The sequence below is a fragment of the Anthonomus grandis genome, chromosome 22 (genome assembly GCF_022605725.1).
Source record: "Anthonomus grandis grandis chromosome 22, icAntGran1.3, whole genome shotgun sequence".
Classification (NCBI taxonomy): domain Eukaryota; kingdom Metazoa; phylum Arthropoda; class Insecta; order Coleoptera; family Curculionidae; genus Anthonomus; species Anthonomus grandis.
Window position 1 is genome coordinate 21,716,084 of NC_065567.1, and position 17,102 is coordinate 21,733,185.

At 27.5% G+C, this 17,102-nt stretch overlaps 1 protein-coding gene across 8 annotated transcripts in view; it reads right to left on the reverse strand.

Moving 5' to 3' along the window:
- LOC126748398 (endophilin-A) overlaps window positions 1-17,102 on the reverse strand; it is a 52,656-nt gene that overhangs the window by 20,938 nt on the left and 14,616 nt on the right. For 7 of the 8 annotated variants that reach the window (XM_050457618.1, XM_050457617.1, XM_050457621.1 and 4 more), the window contains exons 2-3: window positions 10,407-10,478; window positions 10,284-10,352 (exon numbers count right to left, since the gene is read on the reverse strand). In XM_050457618.1, coding sequence (XP_050313575.1) covers window positions 10,284-10,352; window positions 10,407-10,451 — 114 coding nt within the window. In that variant the 5' untranslated portion in view covers window positions 10,452-10,478. Of the gene's footprint in view, window positions 1-10,283; window positions 10,353-10,406; window positions 10,479-15,753; window positions 15,834-17,102 lie in introns of all 8 variants that reach the window. The other variant, XM_050457615.1, reaches the window with a different exon arrangement.

Genomic DNA, 17,102 nt, shown 5'->3' on the forward strand with positions numbered 1-17,102 from the left:
TAAAGGAGGTTAAAGAGCAATGACGTTTAAGGAATAAAATCCAGAGGGGACTAGGTCTAATTCGGTTGGCACGGAGATCAAGTTCATTCAAAATTACAAGAAGCCCCACACTTCAGCATGAATTACGTCAAGGCAAACGATTTCTATATTTAGACGTTTGTATCTGTAGGGAACATCATAATAATTCTTATAGAATGTGGTCCCATTGTATATAAATGTATAATAATAATGTATTATATATCGCACTATAAGAATCAATTCAATTCAAATATAAACTCTATAACAAAATCAATAAAAATGTTGTGATTACTCAGGCCTGGAACTGATAAAGGCGAATTATAAAGGGTCATTAATCTAAAAATATTGATATGATTCAGATAAACGTTATGGCTTAAAATTGATTTGAATTGTCATCGTCTTAGTACCATTCCAAATCAATAATTTTTGTTGACGTATATAAACCCTTATTGGTGGAAAAATTAATTAATTAAACCTAGTTATAATGATTATGGTATGTTTTGATTCATAATATTGGTTTTATTGCCTGGAATGTGCTCAAAATTATTGATTTAGATCAAGTTATCATTCTTGTGAATTCACCAAAAAAAATCACCAATCCAAAATTAATGAAAATATTGTTGTTTTATACTGACCTGAAACTTAATTGAAATTATCGTCTTAGTACCATCAACCTGATATTAAGTAAATTTTAATTAATTTTATTACTGGTAGAGTGATTCCAAATAAATGAATTTTTTTTTTTAAATAAACATAGAAATCAAGAATCATGGGCTCAAAATAAATGCAAATTATAGAGTAATCAATCCGAAATCAATAAAAATATTGGTATGATTCGGATAGTCCATTACTGACCAAAATTGGTTTAAGTAATAGTCTAGCACCATACTAAATCAATGAAATATTTTTTGACGTAAACCCTTATTGGTCAAAAAATTAATTAATGTTTCTTCTGATTCATAAAATTGATTCTTGTAAATGACAAAAAAATTATCAATCTGAAGTCAATGAAAATATTGTTAATTCATATCGACTCTTACTAACCTGACATTGATTCAGATTATCGTCTTAGTACCAATACCATAATATTAATTATATTTCCATTAATTTTATTATTGGTAGAGTGGTTCCAATTGTTTTAGATTATCGTCATAGAAATCACAAATCATGAGTTATAAAGAGTCATCAATCCGAAATCAATGAAATTATTGATATAATTCAGATAGACCGGTATTGGTCTAAAATTGATTTCAGTTATCGTCTTAAAACCTTACCAATTTAATGATTTTTTTTGACTAAAGATAAATCTTTATTAGTCAAAAAATTAATTAATATACCTAGTTACAGTGATTATGATTTGTCTTGATTTATAAAATTGTTTCTAATGCCTGGAATGTGCTCAAAATTATTGATTTAGATCAGATTATTATTTTTCAATTATAAACCACCACCAATCCGAAATCGACAAAAATATTGTTGATTCATGCACACCGATACTGACCTGAAATTGGGATAAATCATCATCTTCGTGCCTTTGATTTGATATTAATTTGTCATAGAAATCAAGAATCATCGACTCAAAATAGATGCGAATTATAAAGTGTCATCCATCCAAAATCAATGACAATATTGCTATGATTAACTGTTGATTGATCTGAATTCAAATTGAAAAATGCATTGATCAAAAGCCAATGAAAAAAATATGCTGATTTAAAAAATTGATGCTCAAGATTATTGATTTAGATCAGATTATCATTCTTGTGAATTATAAAATATCATTAATGCGAAATCAATGAAAATATTGTTTCAAAATATTTATACCGACCTATACTAACCTGAAATTGATTAAATTTTCATTAATTATATTATTGGTGATTCCAAATCAATAAAATCATTGACATAAAATTGTTTTTAACGCCTGGAATGTACTCAAGATTATTGATTTAGATCACATTATCATTCTTGTCAATTATAAAGATCACCAATCTGAAATCCATGAAAATATTGGTATTTAGGTCAGTACAGATAGACCTTTACCTTAGACCTGAAATTGATTCAAATTATCGTCTTAGTAGCATCGACCTGATGTTAATTATTTCATTGGTAGAGTGATTCCAAATGAATGAAAAAAATATGAAAATTGATTTGACAACCTATCGGCTTGGAATTGATTAGATTATCGCTATAGAGATGATTATTTGCAGACCATGGGTCCAAAATTAATAATTAATTATTAATAATAAAGTAAATGTCTGACTGAAATCAAATGTTGATGTCAAATTAACAGTTGAAAAAGTCAAAATGGCTTGAACGGTTGATTTGAAACTTATCGGCTTGGAATTGATTAAATTAGCTCCATAGAGATGATCATTTGCAAATCATATCAGTTTTAAAAAAATGATCCATTATACAGTGGTGTTTTTTAGTGATTCAGAATTATTGAGTCGTTAATCAAATTCCTACTATTGCAAGAGAGTGATTTTTTAAATAGACGTAATGATCATCATAGATTTAGCGGATTTCAAAGTTTTCTTTTAACATTTAAAATTATGTTTTGACCTACAATTTCATTGTAAAAAAATTATAAATACAATTTTATCTTATCCTCCTTGAGGTCGTTATTTTTTTTTCAACTTCAGCTCGAACGAACGAATTTAACTTCCAGTTTAAATTATTTTAATGTATGCAATTATTCGAGCTTATGTAAATCAATAACGTGATGGATTATGGGTAAATTTTGAGGCCTAGCAGTTACATGACATGGTAAAACAGGCTGATAGATATTTCCGCCTCAATTTCCTCGCTTGCATACTGGTAAATCTAGTCATTACATGCTCGCGTGTTTGATAGGCTTTTTATTTTTTTTATTTTCCAAAATGTTAACCAGTTTGCTTGCGGCGAAGTCAACAGGTGTCATACGCATGAGGCTTGGGGTTGACGTTGGAATATAATTTGATTATTATATAATGCTATGGGAGACCGTGGTCAATTAACTAAGATAAGAATGACTAGAATCCGTTTAATACCTTCATTTGATATTATAACAGTGTTCCGGATCCATTTATTTTTAAATTTAATTATTCTCAATTCAACTTGCTCTTGCATTTACTTTTCAGTTCCTTACTTCTCTACAGGTCCATATTGTGTCGTATATAAGAGATTCCAATTTTTGTGTAGTAACCTAGTGTTGTAATTCTTTATTCTCAATCCATTTTAGTACTCTGTTTTAATAAAATTAATTAGTAGTGTTTATTTTATTTTATTTTTTCAACCGAATTATTAATACAAATTGATTACCTCAAACTATAAATGTCTCAGACATTTTTTAACTCTTTGAGGCATACAATTCTTATTAGACTTTTGTTAAGTAATTTACAATTGTTCCAGGTAATCCAGGTTCCTTCCAGATATTTAAAGTAATTTTCGTTCTTTCAATTACATTATTCATTGATTCCAGGCAATAAAAATAGCTTTTCACACTTTCTAGGATATTGGAATAATTCTCCATTTAATTCCAAGCAAGCTTTTGGAGTTATCTAATCTTGCGCTTGAAATGACTTTTGATGACTTCATTTCAGGATTTTAAAGTAATTTTGTATGTCTTCCAGGCATTTGATGTCATTGGAACAGTTGTTTATAACTTTTAAAAATGTAAATAAGCTTTCATTTTATTTTAGGCATTTGAAATGCAGGAAATTTGGAATAATTTTTGATTTCATTCCAGGTTTTTAAAGTAATTTGTTTAATACTTTTTGTTATTTTAAATAATTGTTTATTTTAATCCAAACTTTTTTAGAAGGTTTGTATACCTTTTTATTTTATTTCAGATATTGGAAATGCAGAAAGTTTTTTTTTTTAATTTTCCAGTTAATTTAAACTCATTTTCTATTTTATTCCAAAAATTGGAAATTCACGAAACTTAATTATTTTGTTTAAATTTCCCCTGCATTTCAAATATTTTTTTGTTTTATTTCAGCTACTGGAAATGCAGAAACTTTAAAATAATTTTTTTTTAAATTTACCAGGAATTTAATTTATTTTTAGTTTGATATTTTTAGTTATCATGTTTGTCTTTCGGGCATTTGATGTCATTGACATAGTTTTAAATGTATTTCAAACAAAATTAAATAATTTATTTCAGATATTGGAAATGCATGAAATTTTTAATATCTTTTTTCATTTTCAGAAATAAAAAAATGTTCCAAATGTCCTGCATTTCCAATATCTGAAGTAAAATATATTTTTTTAAATAATATGAAAAAATTATTATGAAATTCTGGAATAAATTTAAAAAATATGTATAATAAAATACTCATAATAATCCAAAGAAATTATTCCACATTTTTTGCATTTGCAACACTTGGAAAATTTTAAAAAATATTTCAGAAACCTGAAATAAAACCCTGAATTATTTGAATATCATAAAAAGGCTAAAAATTATTTTAAATATCTGGAAAATAAAAAATATATTTCAAATTTCCAATATCTCGAATAAAGTAAAAAATTATTTATTTTTGTGTGAAAGACATGAAAAACTATGTCAATGACACCAAATGCCGTGAAGACATACATAATTACTATAAAAGGCTGGAATAAAAAAAAAATATTTAAAATGCCTGAATAAAAAATATTCCAAATTTCCTACATTTCCAATATCTGGAATAAAATTAAAAATTATTCACATTTGCCTTTATTTACATTTACAGTGACATCAAATACCTTGCAAAATTATTATAAAAAAGTGGATTCCAAAAGTCTAGAATTAAAACAAAAATTATTCCAATGCCAGGAGGATTAAAAAATTACTCCAAAAGCCTGGAATAATACGATGAACTATTTTAATACTTTAAAAAGCCTAAATATTATTTTAAATGCCTGGAAAAACAAGATTCCAAATTTTCTGCGTTTTCAGTATTGGTAATAAAATAAAAAATATTTCAAATGCCTGGAAAAAAATTATTCTACATTTCCTGCATTCCCAACGTTCAGAATAAAATAAAAAAATATTGAAAATACCTGGAAATTATTACAAAAACCTGAAATCAAATCAAAAATTAATTCCAAGTCAGGAAGATTAGGAAAACGACTCCAAAAGCCTGGAATAAAACGATGAAACATTTCATTGCCCCAAGAGGCGTGAACATTAGTTTAGATGCCTGGAAAATTAAAAAAAAAAAATAAATTATTTGAAATACTTGGAAAATTTTTTAAAAAATTCAAAATCCTGAAATCAAATTAAAAATTATTTCTAAAAGGCGTAACATTATTTTAAATACCTGCAAAATAAAGAAATCATTCTAAATTTCCTGCATTTCTAATATCTGACATAAAATGAAAGTTTACATTTTTTTAAAAGACATGTTAAAGTCTGGAATAAAATGAAAAATTATTTCGAAACCTGGAAAATAACAAAAAAGATGCCAAATTTCCTGCGTTTTCAATATCTGGAATACAATACAAAATTATTTACATTTGACGTTTTTTACATTTACGATGACATCAAATGCCTTAAACACGTACAAAATTAATATAAAAGAGTGGAATAAAATTTAAAAAAATATTTGAAATTTCTGGGAAATTAAAAAAAAACAAATTTTCTGAATTTCTAACACCTGGAATATCTGGAAAATTTTAAAAGGCCTACAATTAAATTAAAAGTTATTTCCAATACCAGGAAGATTAAGAAAATGATTCCAAAAGCCTGGTATAACACGATGAATTATTTTAATACCTTAAAAGGCGTGAAAATTATTTTATATGCCTGGACACTCAAATAAAAAAAAATATTAATTTGAAATACTAGACATTAATCACATTTACAGTGACATCAAATGCCTGGAAGACATATCAAATTATTTTAAAAGGATGAGATAGACTAAAAAAAATATTTTAAATACCTAGAAAATTAAAAACAATATTTCAAAAGCCTAGAATTAAACTAAAAATTATTTTTAATGCCTGGAAAATGAAAAAAGATATTAAAAATTTCATGCATTTCCAATATCTGAAATAGTCTATATATGATATGAAATAGATTATTTAAATTTTTTTGAAATACATTTAAAACTATGTCAATGACATCAAATGCCCGAAAGACAAACATGATACTAAAAATAAATTAAATTATTGGTAAATTTAAAAAAAAAATATTCTAAAGTTTCTGCATTTCCAATAGCTGAAATAAAACAAAAAAATATTTGAAATGCAGAAACTTTAGAATAATTTTTTTTTAAATTTACCAGGAATTTAATTTATTTTTAGTATCATGTTTGTCTTTCGGGCATTTGATGTCATTGACATAGTTTTAAATTTATTTCAAAAAAATTTAAATAACTTATTTCAGATATTTTTAATATCTTTTTTCATTTTCCAGGCATTAAAAATAAATTTTGGTTTAATTCTAGGCTTTTGAAATATTGTTTTTACTTTTCTAGATTATTAAAATATTTTTTTTATTCTATCCTAACCTTTTAAAATAATTTTATATGTCTTCCAGGCATTTGATGTCAATGTAAATGTGAATAATGTCTAGTATTTCAAATTATTATTTTTTTTTATTTAAGCGTCCAGGCATATAAAATAATGTTCACGCGTTTTAAGGTATTAAAATAATTCATCGTGTTATTCCAAGCTTTTGGAATCATTTTCTTAATCTTCCTGGCATCGGAAATAATTTTTGATTTGATTGTAGGTTCTTTTTTTACATGTTCCAGATATTCCAGGTGTTAGAAATTCAGAAAATTTGTTTTTTTTTAATTTCCCAGAAATTTCAAATTTTTTTTTGAATTTTATTCCACGCTTTTATAATAATTTTATTTTTGTTTGAGTTTTTTTTTTTTTAATTTTCCAAGTATTTCAAATAATTTATTTCTTTTTTTTTTTAAATTTTCCAGGCATCTAAACTAATGTTCATGCCTCTTGGGGCAATGAAATGTTTCATCGTTTTATTCCAGGCTTTTGGAGTCATTTTCCTAATCTTCCTGACTTGGAATTAATTTTTGATTTGATTCCCGGTTTTTGTAATAATTTCCAGGTATTTCAAATATTTTTTTATTTTATTCTGAACGCTGGGAATGCAGGAAACTTAGAATAATTTTTTTTCCAGGCATTTGAAATATTTTTTATTTTATTACCGATACTGAAAACGCAGAAAATTTGGAATCTTGTTTTTCCAGGCATTTAAAATAATATTTAGGCTTTTTAAAGTATTAAAATAGTTCATCGTATTATTCCAGGCTTTGGAGTATTTTTTTTAATCCTCCTGGCATTGGAATAATTTTTGTTTTAATTCTAGACTTTTGGAATCCACTTTTTTATAATAATTTTGCAAGGTATTTGATGTCACTGTAAATGTAAATAAAGTCAAATGTGAATAATTTTTAATTTTATTCCAGATATTGGAAATGTAGGAAATTTGGAATATTTTTCTTTCAGGCATTTAAAATATATTTTTTTTTATTACAGCCTTTTATAGTAATTATGTATGTCTTCACGGCATTTGGTGTCATTGACATAGTTTTTCATGTCTTTCACACAAAAATAAATAATTTTTCACTTTATTCGAGATATTGGAAATTTGGAATATTTTTTTTATTTTCCACATATTTAAAATAATTACTTTTTAGGATATTCAAATAATTCACTGTTTTATTTCAGGTTTCTGAAATATTTTTTTTAGTTTTCCAAGTGTTGCAAATGCCAAAAATATGGAATAATTTCTTACTTAATCTGGATTATTATGAGTATTTTATTATACATATTTTTTAATTTATTCCAGAATTTCATAGTAATTTTTTCATATTATTTAAAAAAAAATATTTTACTTCAGATATTGGAAATGCAGGACATTTGGAACATTTTTTTATTTCCCACGAATTTAAAATAATTGTTTGTTTTATTCCAGCCTTATTTAGTAATTTTTTATGTCTTTCAAAAATATTTTCATTTAACTGCAGACTCATTGAAATATTTAATTTTAAAAGAACTCTAACATAGAAAGAGAGCAGAAAGTAAAAAACTAGGGAAAAAGTCCTTTTAAAAGCACTAAACAGATTTTTATTTATCGAAATTAAAATGACAAAAAAGAGAAAGCTCTCGATAACCGGCCAATTTAATAATTTCGCGTTTATATAATATATTTTCATAATCAATTCAAGCTAATTTTATTGTTTTTACGCACTCATGTGTAATTCTTGTTGAAAGTAATAAAATTCGCTTTTAATTATATAAAATTTCCAAGACGAATAATTCCCAGTTTTTCAAAAATATATTAATTCAAAACCGGAAGTTATTTACAGCCGGAACTGATTCCGGATGGTAAATTGCAAATTTGCGGGGGTTGAGTTTACCTTTGCCCCGATATCATTTTCTGTAGGCGTTTGTATAGATGATGATTTTATGTACAATTGTATAATTTCGTTTATTACTGGGTTTACAGGGGTTTAATTAATTTTATTACTGTGTAGGGTAGATTATATTAAAAGGAGATAAATGCTCCTTACAATGTAAATGTCAGAGGAACATATCTAACTCTAATTAGTTTAAGGAGTTGTCAAGAGTAGCTGCTTTAGTCTTAAAAAGTGTTCTTAGCACTGTGGTCAACTGAATCATATATCTTCAAGAAATCAATAAAAACGCAAAGACCATATTTTTGAAAAACTTTTTAGTTAGCAATAACGTCATAACTGGGACGTGCACTTTAAATTGGCATGAACTCAATTCTTTAACATTTTCTGAATAATGTTCGCTTTGAATTGAAATACTGATATTCTCCATTTATGTAAAGAAATCACCTATTGTGAGAATTTCTGGAAAAATACCTGTGAAAGCACAAATTTATTGGAGTTTTTGATATTTCATATCAACGCATTTTTCGTTTTTAATTTGCCAACCATAGAACTCGAGTAACTTTAATTCACTGACATCAGGTTTAGCTCTCCTGATTGATTCTCAACAACCATTGTCACATAGCCAGTTGATTTTTTCTTATTGGTTTAATATTGATCGAATCCTCTATGCATGGATGTCAGCACTAAAGCCATCGGATCCCGCTTACAGTATTGTTTTTCACGAGAATAGAGGAAAACACATTGAGCAACAATCGACGAGACTCTATAACCAGAATTTTCCATAGGGGGAGCAAAATGCCTAAAGGTCACTTATTTAGTTGATCACCAAACCAGACTATATGATGAATGTAACTAATTGATATATAATATAAACTCCTAGACAAAATTATCGCACCACTTGATTTTTAGAGATTTTTTTTTAATAAAGATAAAAAAATAAGCAAACTTATAAGCATTGTTAACTATGCATTATTAATTAACAAAAACAATTATATTCTATTTAACAAAACGAGATTTAAGTAACTAAATTCAATACAAGGAAAAGCATCGATTTTCACTAACTTCAATTTTGATGCAAAAATAAAACAATAGACCCATAATGAATTCTTAATAACGTGTATTGCCACCTCTAGCTGCAATGACCGCTTGAAGTCTTTGCAGCATTCCTCGTATCAAATTATGAAAACTTTCCTGCGGATGTATTCTCACTCCTCACGAGCAGCATGCAGAAGAGGGTTACTGGTATGAGGGTGCCTTGGTAAGGAAAAGTTGTCCCCCTCAAAAATAAAATCGACGTGTCCGAGATTTTTGAAAAAAATTTTTTTTTTCATAGCGATAATAGCTCTGTTTCGTTTTCGCTGGGACACCCTGTATAGCTCGGATTTTATTACAAAGATGAGTTCCTTAGCATAAAACTGCATGATTCACGATAATTCCCTAAATAATTTAAGATAAATATTATACCTAATGTACCTATGTAAACTTTTCTGCGATGCACGTTCCGCCATTTACCAATAAAAATCATTTAAGTTGCTAATGCACTAAGTTCACTTAAAATAGAGCAACTACTACTAGAGCGTATTATTTCGCAGATTGTAGCATATACTATGGAGAAGAGTAAGTGCTTTATTAGGGTAGTTAAATTTTGATTAGCATCTAGTGGTCTTACAAAATACCTTAAACTTCTTAATCGTGTAATTTACTCACTCCTAAAAAAATCAATTTCCATAACAAAAAAAAAAGTTCTTCGATATCTCCTTCACGTTCCTAAATACACACCCTTTACGAAAGCAGGCAAGAAGAAAACGAGAAATGGGATTTAAAGGTGAAAATTACTTTTCGATAAGGAGATCTAAGGGGGGGATTTATTAAACCGGAAGATTTAATTTTTGTAATTAACGGTTATTACTGGCTTACCCTTTCCATGTCCATAAAGTCCAAGTCCAATTTGGTGCCCTCGGCACCACCCATTTTCTCTGTTACATACTGTAATAAAAATTGACATTAAAAAGTGGAAAATATTATTGATACCATAATTACCTGATTAGCTTTGTTTATTTGCTTCTTTAACCCAGCGAAAGCCATTTCAGTTGTCTATGGGTCAATCTTTGGCTGAAACAATAAAACATTTTCTATATATGCGCTTTTGATAATAAAAATTTCGTAAGAAATTAAAAAAATAACTTCCGCCAAAGTAAAAGCCCTGCTGCAGCTCAAGGAATTTCCTTCAGCAGACATTCTTTTATCTTAAGTTCTTAAACTAATTAAATAAAAAGGTCCTTTGACTAAGTTTATTTTTAGGACAAGTAGAATAAAATATTAACAGAATTTTGTGCTAAAATGCGAATATTTCTGGAAAAATTATTTAAAACTAACAGGAAATTAAAAGATAAATGGCAAAAAAATAACATATCTCTGTTAGTGACCCCCTCACTTTTATCAATTCGAGATTCAATCAGGAGATGCAGCCTTCGCGTTATTTATAGCATTTTCGGTGCTGCGACAGTTTCGACTGTTTTTAATAAAATATTAAATAAGGCGCATTAAAGTTTCATTAGATGGTGGCAAAACTATGAAACTTTTACTAGGAAATATTTGCAAAAGCTTAACACTTTTAATAACTGAATTACTCCTCAGAATAATACGCTAGTTATTCAAGGAAACAATGAAATAATAGATCGTTTGAAACAAAAGGGAATTTTAATTAATAGGGTCATAATTAATGTAATAAATAAACAATTTTTTCTGGCTGAGTAATGCACAATTTTTTTTCACCAATTTTCATGCTTTTTTTTTGGCAATTTTTAACGAAAAACAACAATTTTCCTATAATCAATAAAAATTAAGTCAAGTAATTGAATCTCTCTTGATAAAAAAAAAACACACATACGCCTAATTTTTGATTGTTTATACATAATTAATTTAGTTTTCCGCCTATGGTAATGTACCAAATGTACTAAAATGTTTATAGATTTTAGGACTATTTAAAAATTTGTACTAAAAAACCAGTTCAAAATTGCAAATGATTCTATTTTTAATTTATTAGATTTTTTTATAGCTCAAAGATGCCTTTAGTATAATGTAATATAAAACACTCAATGGTTTTAAAATGTGTGAAATAAAATCCATTGACAAAAATGCCTGAAAGTATAAAAATACTCACAAAATCATCCCGAGGGTTTTTAAATTTGTGCAATCAAATATCCCTTAATTAAAAAAATGTCTTTTTTTAATTCAAAAAAAAATGCGTCATAAATTACTAAAGATTTCTGGAAATATACAAACGGTCATAGGTTTTACCATAAAATAGCTCAGTGGTCTAGAAACTTTGCCCTAAAGTGTTTGTAAATTTGTACCATTTAGTACCATTTAAGTAATAAATAACCAAAAGTTCCTATAAAAAAAATTAACAATTCAATTTTTCCTCTTAACAAATGCCTCTTAAATAATTTAAAAATCCCGACATTGTGCAATAAAATACCCTGGGAGTATAAAAATATTCAAAAAAAAAAAAAATTATACTTTGTTCCGATTTAGAAAATATGGCCTAAAAGTTGTACATTTTTATTTAATTTTTACAATTAAGAACCCTGTAAGTAAGCAAATAACCAAAAATTCCAGTAAAAAAATTAACAATTCAATTTTTCCAACAAATGCCTCTTAAATAATTTAGGATGCATTTCATCAACATATATTAAGAGCTGCGTATCAATTGATTGTCTGGAAGAGCGCTATTTTAATAAACCCAGAAATTCTCAACCCCGAACCAATCAAATGTGTGCTGCAAATGCAAACTTCAATGTACTAAAAATTGTAGTTGTTTAAAAGCTGGGCTAGATTGTATAATAGGTTGTTATTGCGAGGGTGGGTGTTCTTTAAAATTAAATTAAGTTAGTTTAGTTACCTAAATATATTGATATATTTTTTTAGCCTTATATAGTTTATAATGTAACTACTCCGAAGTAAATTTATTTTTTATTTTTGTGTTATCATTATCCTATAGTTGTTTTTATTATAATATACAAATAAATAGTGTCGATATAAATTATTAGTTTAAATAAATATATTTGTTTCTCTATTCACCCAATTTAATCCCTGTTGTTTGTATTTCCCGATGTTTAGATCAAAATTAGTAATTATCAACTAAAAGTTTTTCTTGCCGGTAAAGGCCAAAATATTCACAACATTCTACATTATAGCTCTGTCTGTATGTTTAATATCAGAGACGATATACGCCGCCGAGTCGCGTCGCACCATCGCACCAGACTCTGGCGAGCAGCGAAGTAGCTGTTTCAGCGCTTGACAAAAAAAATCGTATTTCGCAAACCGTTACCAGTAGATAATTTTTTTTTTCACCAAAAACTTTTACATTCCATTTGGCACATTTTTCGTTAATTAATCATATATCTATCTTCAACCGTTCAAAAATTTGCTCGATGTTGAAATGTTCTCCTCAGGTTTGGTACCCGCGCCTCCTTTTAAATAATCTGAAAAATTCTGTATAAATACAATATTTTTTTTTGTTATTGCGTTGAAATCTAGAATGATTAGGCTTTCGAATGCTGCAAGAATTTTGAAAAAATATTGAAAAACGGCGTCACAATCGCGAGTTAAACACTAAAAATTGTTTTTTTACGATAAATCAAAATAATTGAAAAATATTTTTTTATTCTTTTTTGCAATTGCTTATTTAATGGAGCCCTCCAGATTTGCATCCGTGAACTCATGCCCCACATAGTACATATTTTTTCAAAAGTATATCTTCGAGTGCACAGGTCGATGTTTTAGAAGCGTCTTTTCGACTGTCTGTTCCCTGACTATTAGTTTGTACAATTAAGAACCCTTTAAGTAAGCAAATAGCCAAAAATTGCAGTAAAAAAATTAACAATTCAATTTTTCCAACAAATGCCTCTTAAATTATTTAAAAATCCAGAGATTATGCAATAAAATATCCTGGAAGTATAAAAATATTAAAAAAAAAATAATACTTTGTTCTGATTTAGAAACTATGGCCTAAAAGTTGTACATTTTTAATTAATTTGTACAATTAAGAACCCTTTAAGTAAGCAAATAGCCAAAAGTTCCAGTAAAAAAATTAACAATTCAATTTTTCCAACAAATGCCTCCTAAATAATTTAAAAATTCAGAGATTATGCAATAAAATATCCTGGAGGTATAGAAATATTAAAAAAAAAATACTTTGTTCTGATTTAGAAACTATGGCCTAAAATTTGTACAATTTTTTTTAATTTGTACAATCAAGTACCCTTTAAGTAAGCAAATAACCAAAAATTCCTACAAAAAAATGAACAATTCAATTTTGCCAACAAATGCCTCTTAAATAATTTAAAAATCCAGAGATTATGCAATAAAATACGCTAAAATTAGAAAAATATTAAAAAAAAATATATATACTTTGTTCTGATTTAAAAACTATGGCCTAAAATTTGTGCAATTTTTTTAAATTTGTACAATCAAGTACCCTTTAAGTAAGCAAATAGCCAAAAATTCCAGTAAAAAAATTAACAATTCAATTTTTCCAACAAATGCCTCTTCAATAATTTAAAAATACAGATTATGCAATGAAAAACCCTGGAATTATAAAAATATTTAAAAAAAAATTTACTTTGTTTTGATTTAGAATTGTGGTCTAAAATATGTACATTTTTATTTAGTTTGTAAAATTAAGAACCCTTTAAGTAAGCAAATACCCAAAAATTCCAGTAAAAAAATTAATAATTCAATTTTTCCAACAAATGCCTCTTCAATAATTTAAAAATCCAGAGATTATTAGAGACAATAAAATATCTAAGAAGTATAAAAATATTTTTAAAAAAACTTATACTTTGTTCTTATTTAGAAACTATTGCCTAAAATTTGTACACTTTTTTTAATTTGTACAATCAAGTACCCTTCAAGTAAGCAAATAACCAAAAATTTTTATAAAAAAAATTACAATTCAGTTTCGCCAATAAATGACTTTTAAATACAGAGCTGGTGCAATAAAATAACCTGAAAGTACAAAAATACACATAACAAAAATAAAATTTACTAAAAAAGCCCGAATATATCTACAAATTAATCCAAACGGTTACTTGTTTTATATCTCTGTGTAATAACCAAAAATTCCTATGAAAATATTAATAACTTAAAAAAAAATATTAACTAAAATGCCCGAATATAATATCTACAAATTCATTCAAATATTTAATTATTTTATATCTATGAATTTGAGGATGACTATAGGGATCTGAAAAACCGGAAAATGCAAAATCGATTAAATTGAGGCAAAGTAGCGTAATTTGATACTGTTTGAAAAAAAATGTTTTTTTTTGTATTTTTTTTTATTATTAATTATGATTTACAAGATCTCAATGGCAACTCTCGAATTTGGGACACCCTGTACATACTTACCAAAAATATAAAAAATAATTGATTGAAAACACGAATGCTCTGATTTTAATCAAGAAACAAATATCATAGATAGGGAAAGGAGTGTCACATAACACGGAATTTTAAAACTTTGCTTTCATTTAACGCCCGTTTTCAAATTTTGTGTGATTTTTTTGAAAAACTTTGAAAAGTAAAGAAAAAAAAAGTTGCATTAAAAAGGCAGTTGATTTACCCAAACAACAAAAAATTAAAAAAAAAAGCCACACATGGTCGTCACTGGTTTTAAATAATTTAACGAGCGCTTATCCCTATTATGCACTAAAACAAACAATTTCAATTTTAAGGTACATAAAATAATTTCCCTGTTAATCGGCGAATTTACAAAATTAAGGCCCAAAAACATCACGTTAAAATACACGCGAAACAGTTTGTCAAATTAAAATTGATAATGAAAATTTCGGATCTGGCGAAATAATAAATAAAATCAATAGAGAAAATCGGGATCTTAGGGGGGTCACTGAACAGTAAGCAGCAAGAACTTAACGTTATGCTTCTATTACTAAGTAAGATTTCAGGAATAAATTAAACAAACGTGGATAAATTTCAATAGACGAATTTATCTTAAATATTAACATCAAGGGGCAGTGAAGAGAGGAGAGAACCAAAGGGAAGAGTTAATCGTGTGGGATGAATGTCATTCAGGCAGAAATTTTCGTCTGACCTACTTCGCTACCCTTGACACACTTTGTTACGCAAGAATTTTTAAAAAGACTTTCAAGAAAAATTAAATTAAAAAAACCTCACAAAACACAAAGTTTCTGAGAAAATATCATTGCCTTTAAATTCATTTAAAGTATTTTCTCAAAAGGGGAAATTTTAAATTGAAGATCAATTTCAATACAAAGGTCTGAGATTAAATGGCATTAAAAAGTCCAAGTGACACACGTCAAAAGCTTTTATGCTCACAATAAGGATAAAATGAAAAAGCACTTACCGGGAATGGAGGTGCGATAAGCGAAAAACGTGGCTCTATGACACTGAAATGGTAAATTCCACTGCCTACGGTCTGGAAGTCTGAAACAAGTATGGATATTGACTGGCTAAAATGTGAATGAAGCGAGGCGCAACCGGTTTGCGCACATATCGATACTACCAACTAAAAGACAATGTTCCAATGCCAATTTTTGTCTTTTTTCGTTGGGGTAGTTGTGCTTCGTCACCCACGTTCATTTTTACAAATCAGGATTTTTTACCGAGACTTATCTTTTTCAATTAGAAGTTATTCCGTTCAATTGACGTGCATCCCAGAATCGCAAATACAAGGGAGAGAGACGAAGGGAGGGGGATAATTCGATATGTGTATACATGAATTGGGGTTATTCAATTTTTTTTCCTCGTGCTCAAGTTGTGCATAAATGGATTATTAGAATTGCTTGATTTGACTGTCCATGGAGGGAAAATGTTGAAAAATCATACCTTAAAAAAAACTCTTTTTGAGCAAACTTGCTTGGGGGGGTGAAATTGTTTTTTTCACTTTAAATTCAGAAAAAAATCAAAATAAATTTCTGTTATTTTAAGAAAAAAATGGTAAAATTAACATAATATCCAGCAGTTTTGCCAATTTTTCCATGAAACATATCCTCATAATGTATTAATAATGTTTCGTTTATTGTACAATTCGAAATTTTAATTTGTTTTGCAAGGTTGGTATCACTGTTTTTCATATTTTGCTGTGAACTGGTCTATCGAACTATCAAAATCCTCAATTCCTTCAATTTTAGAGTTTAATAAATAATCAAAAATTATGCAAAAATAGTGAACGTCGAAGGTCAATCAACGCAAATAATTTCATCTCTAAAGGTTTTTCCATAAATTAACGTCTCGTTTACTGTGCAATTTGTAATTTCAATGGTGGTACCACTGTAAGGCAAGTTTAATAAATAATAGAAAATTAATTAAAAGGAACCAAGTTTGCCAACGTTGGACGTCAAGTGAACGTTGAACTGAAGCTGCCACCATCATGAAACATTTCAAAATTTGTCATTTACTATGCAACGTATTTCAATAAATTTTTTTTTCAAAATTCGTACTACGGCAAGGCGAGCTTAATAAATAACTCACCAAATTAAGTTATTACGAACGTCGGTTGACCGTTGAATTGGAAATGCTAACGTCAAGTTTATAAATCGGAAATTATTCAACGGGGACCATTTTATCTATACACAGTTTCTATAAAACATTTTAAACAACAAACACAACCTTGAAATTTATCATTAATGTTTCGTAATTTGTGGGTACGTTAGTATTTTTTAACGTTTCAAGTTTATGAATGTTGGACCTCAA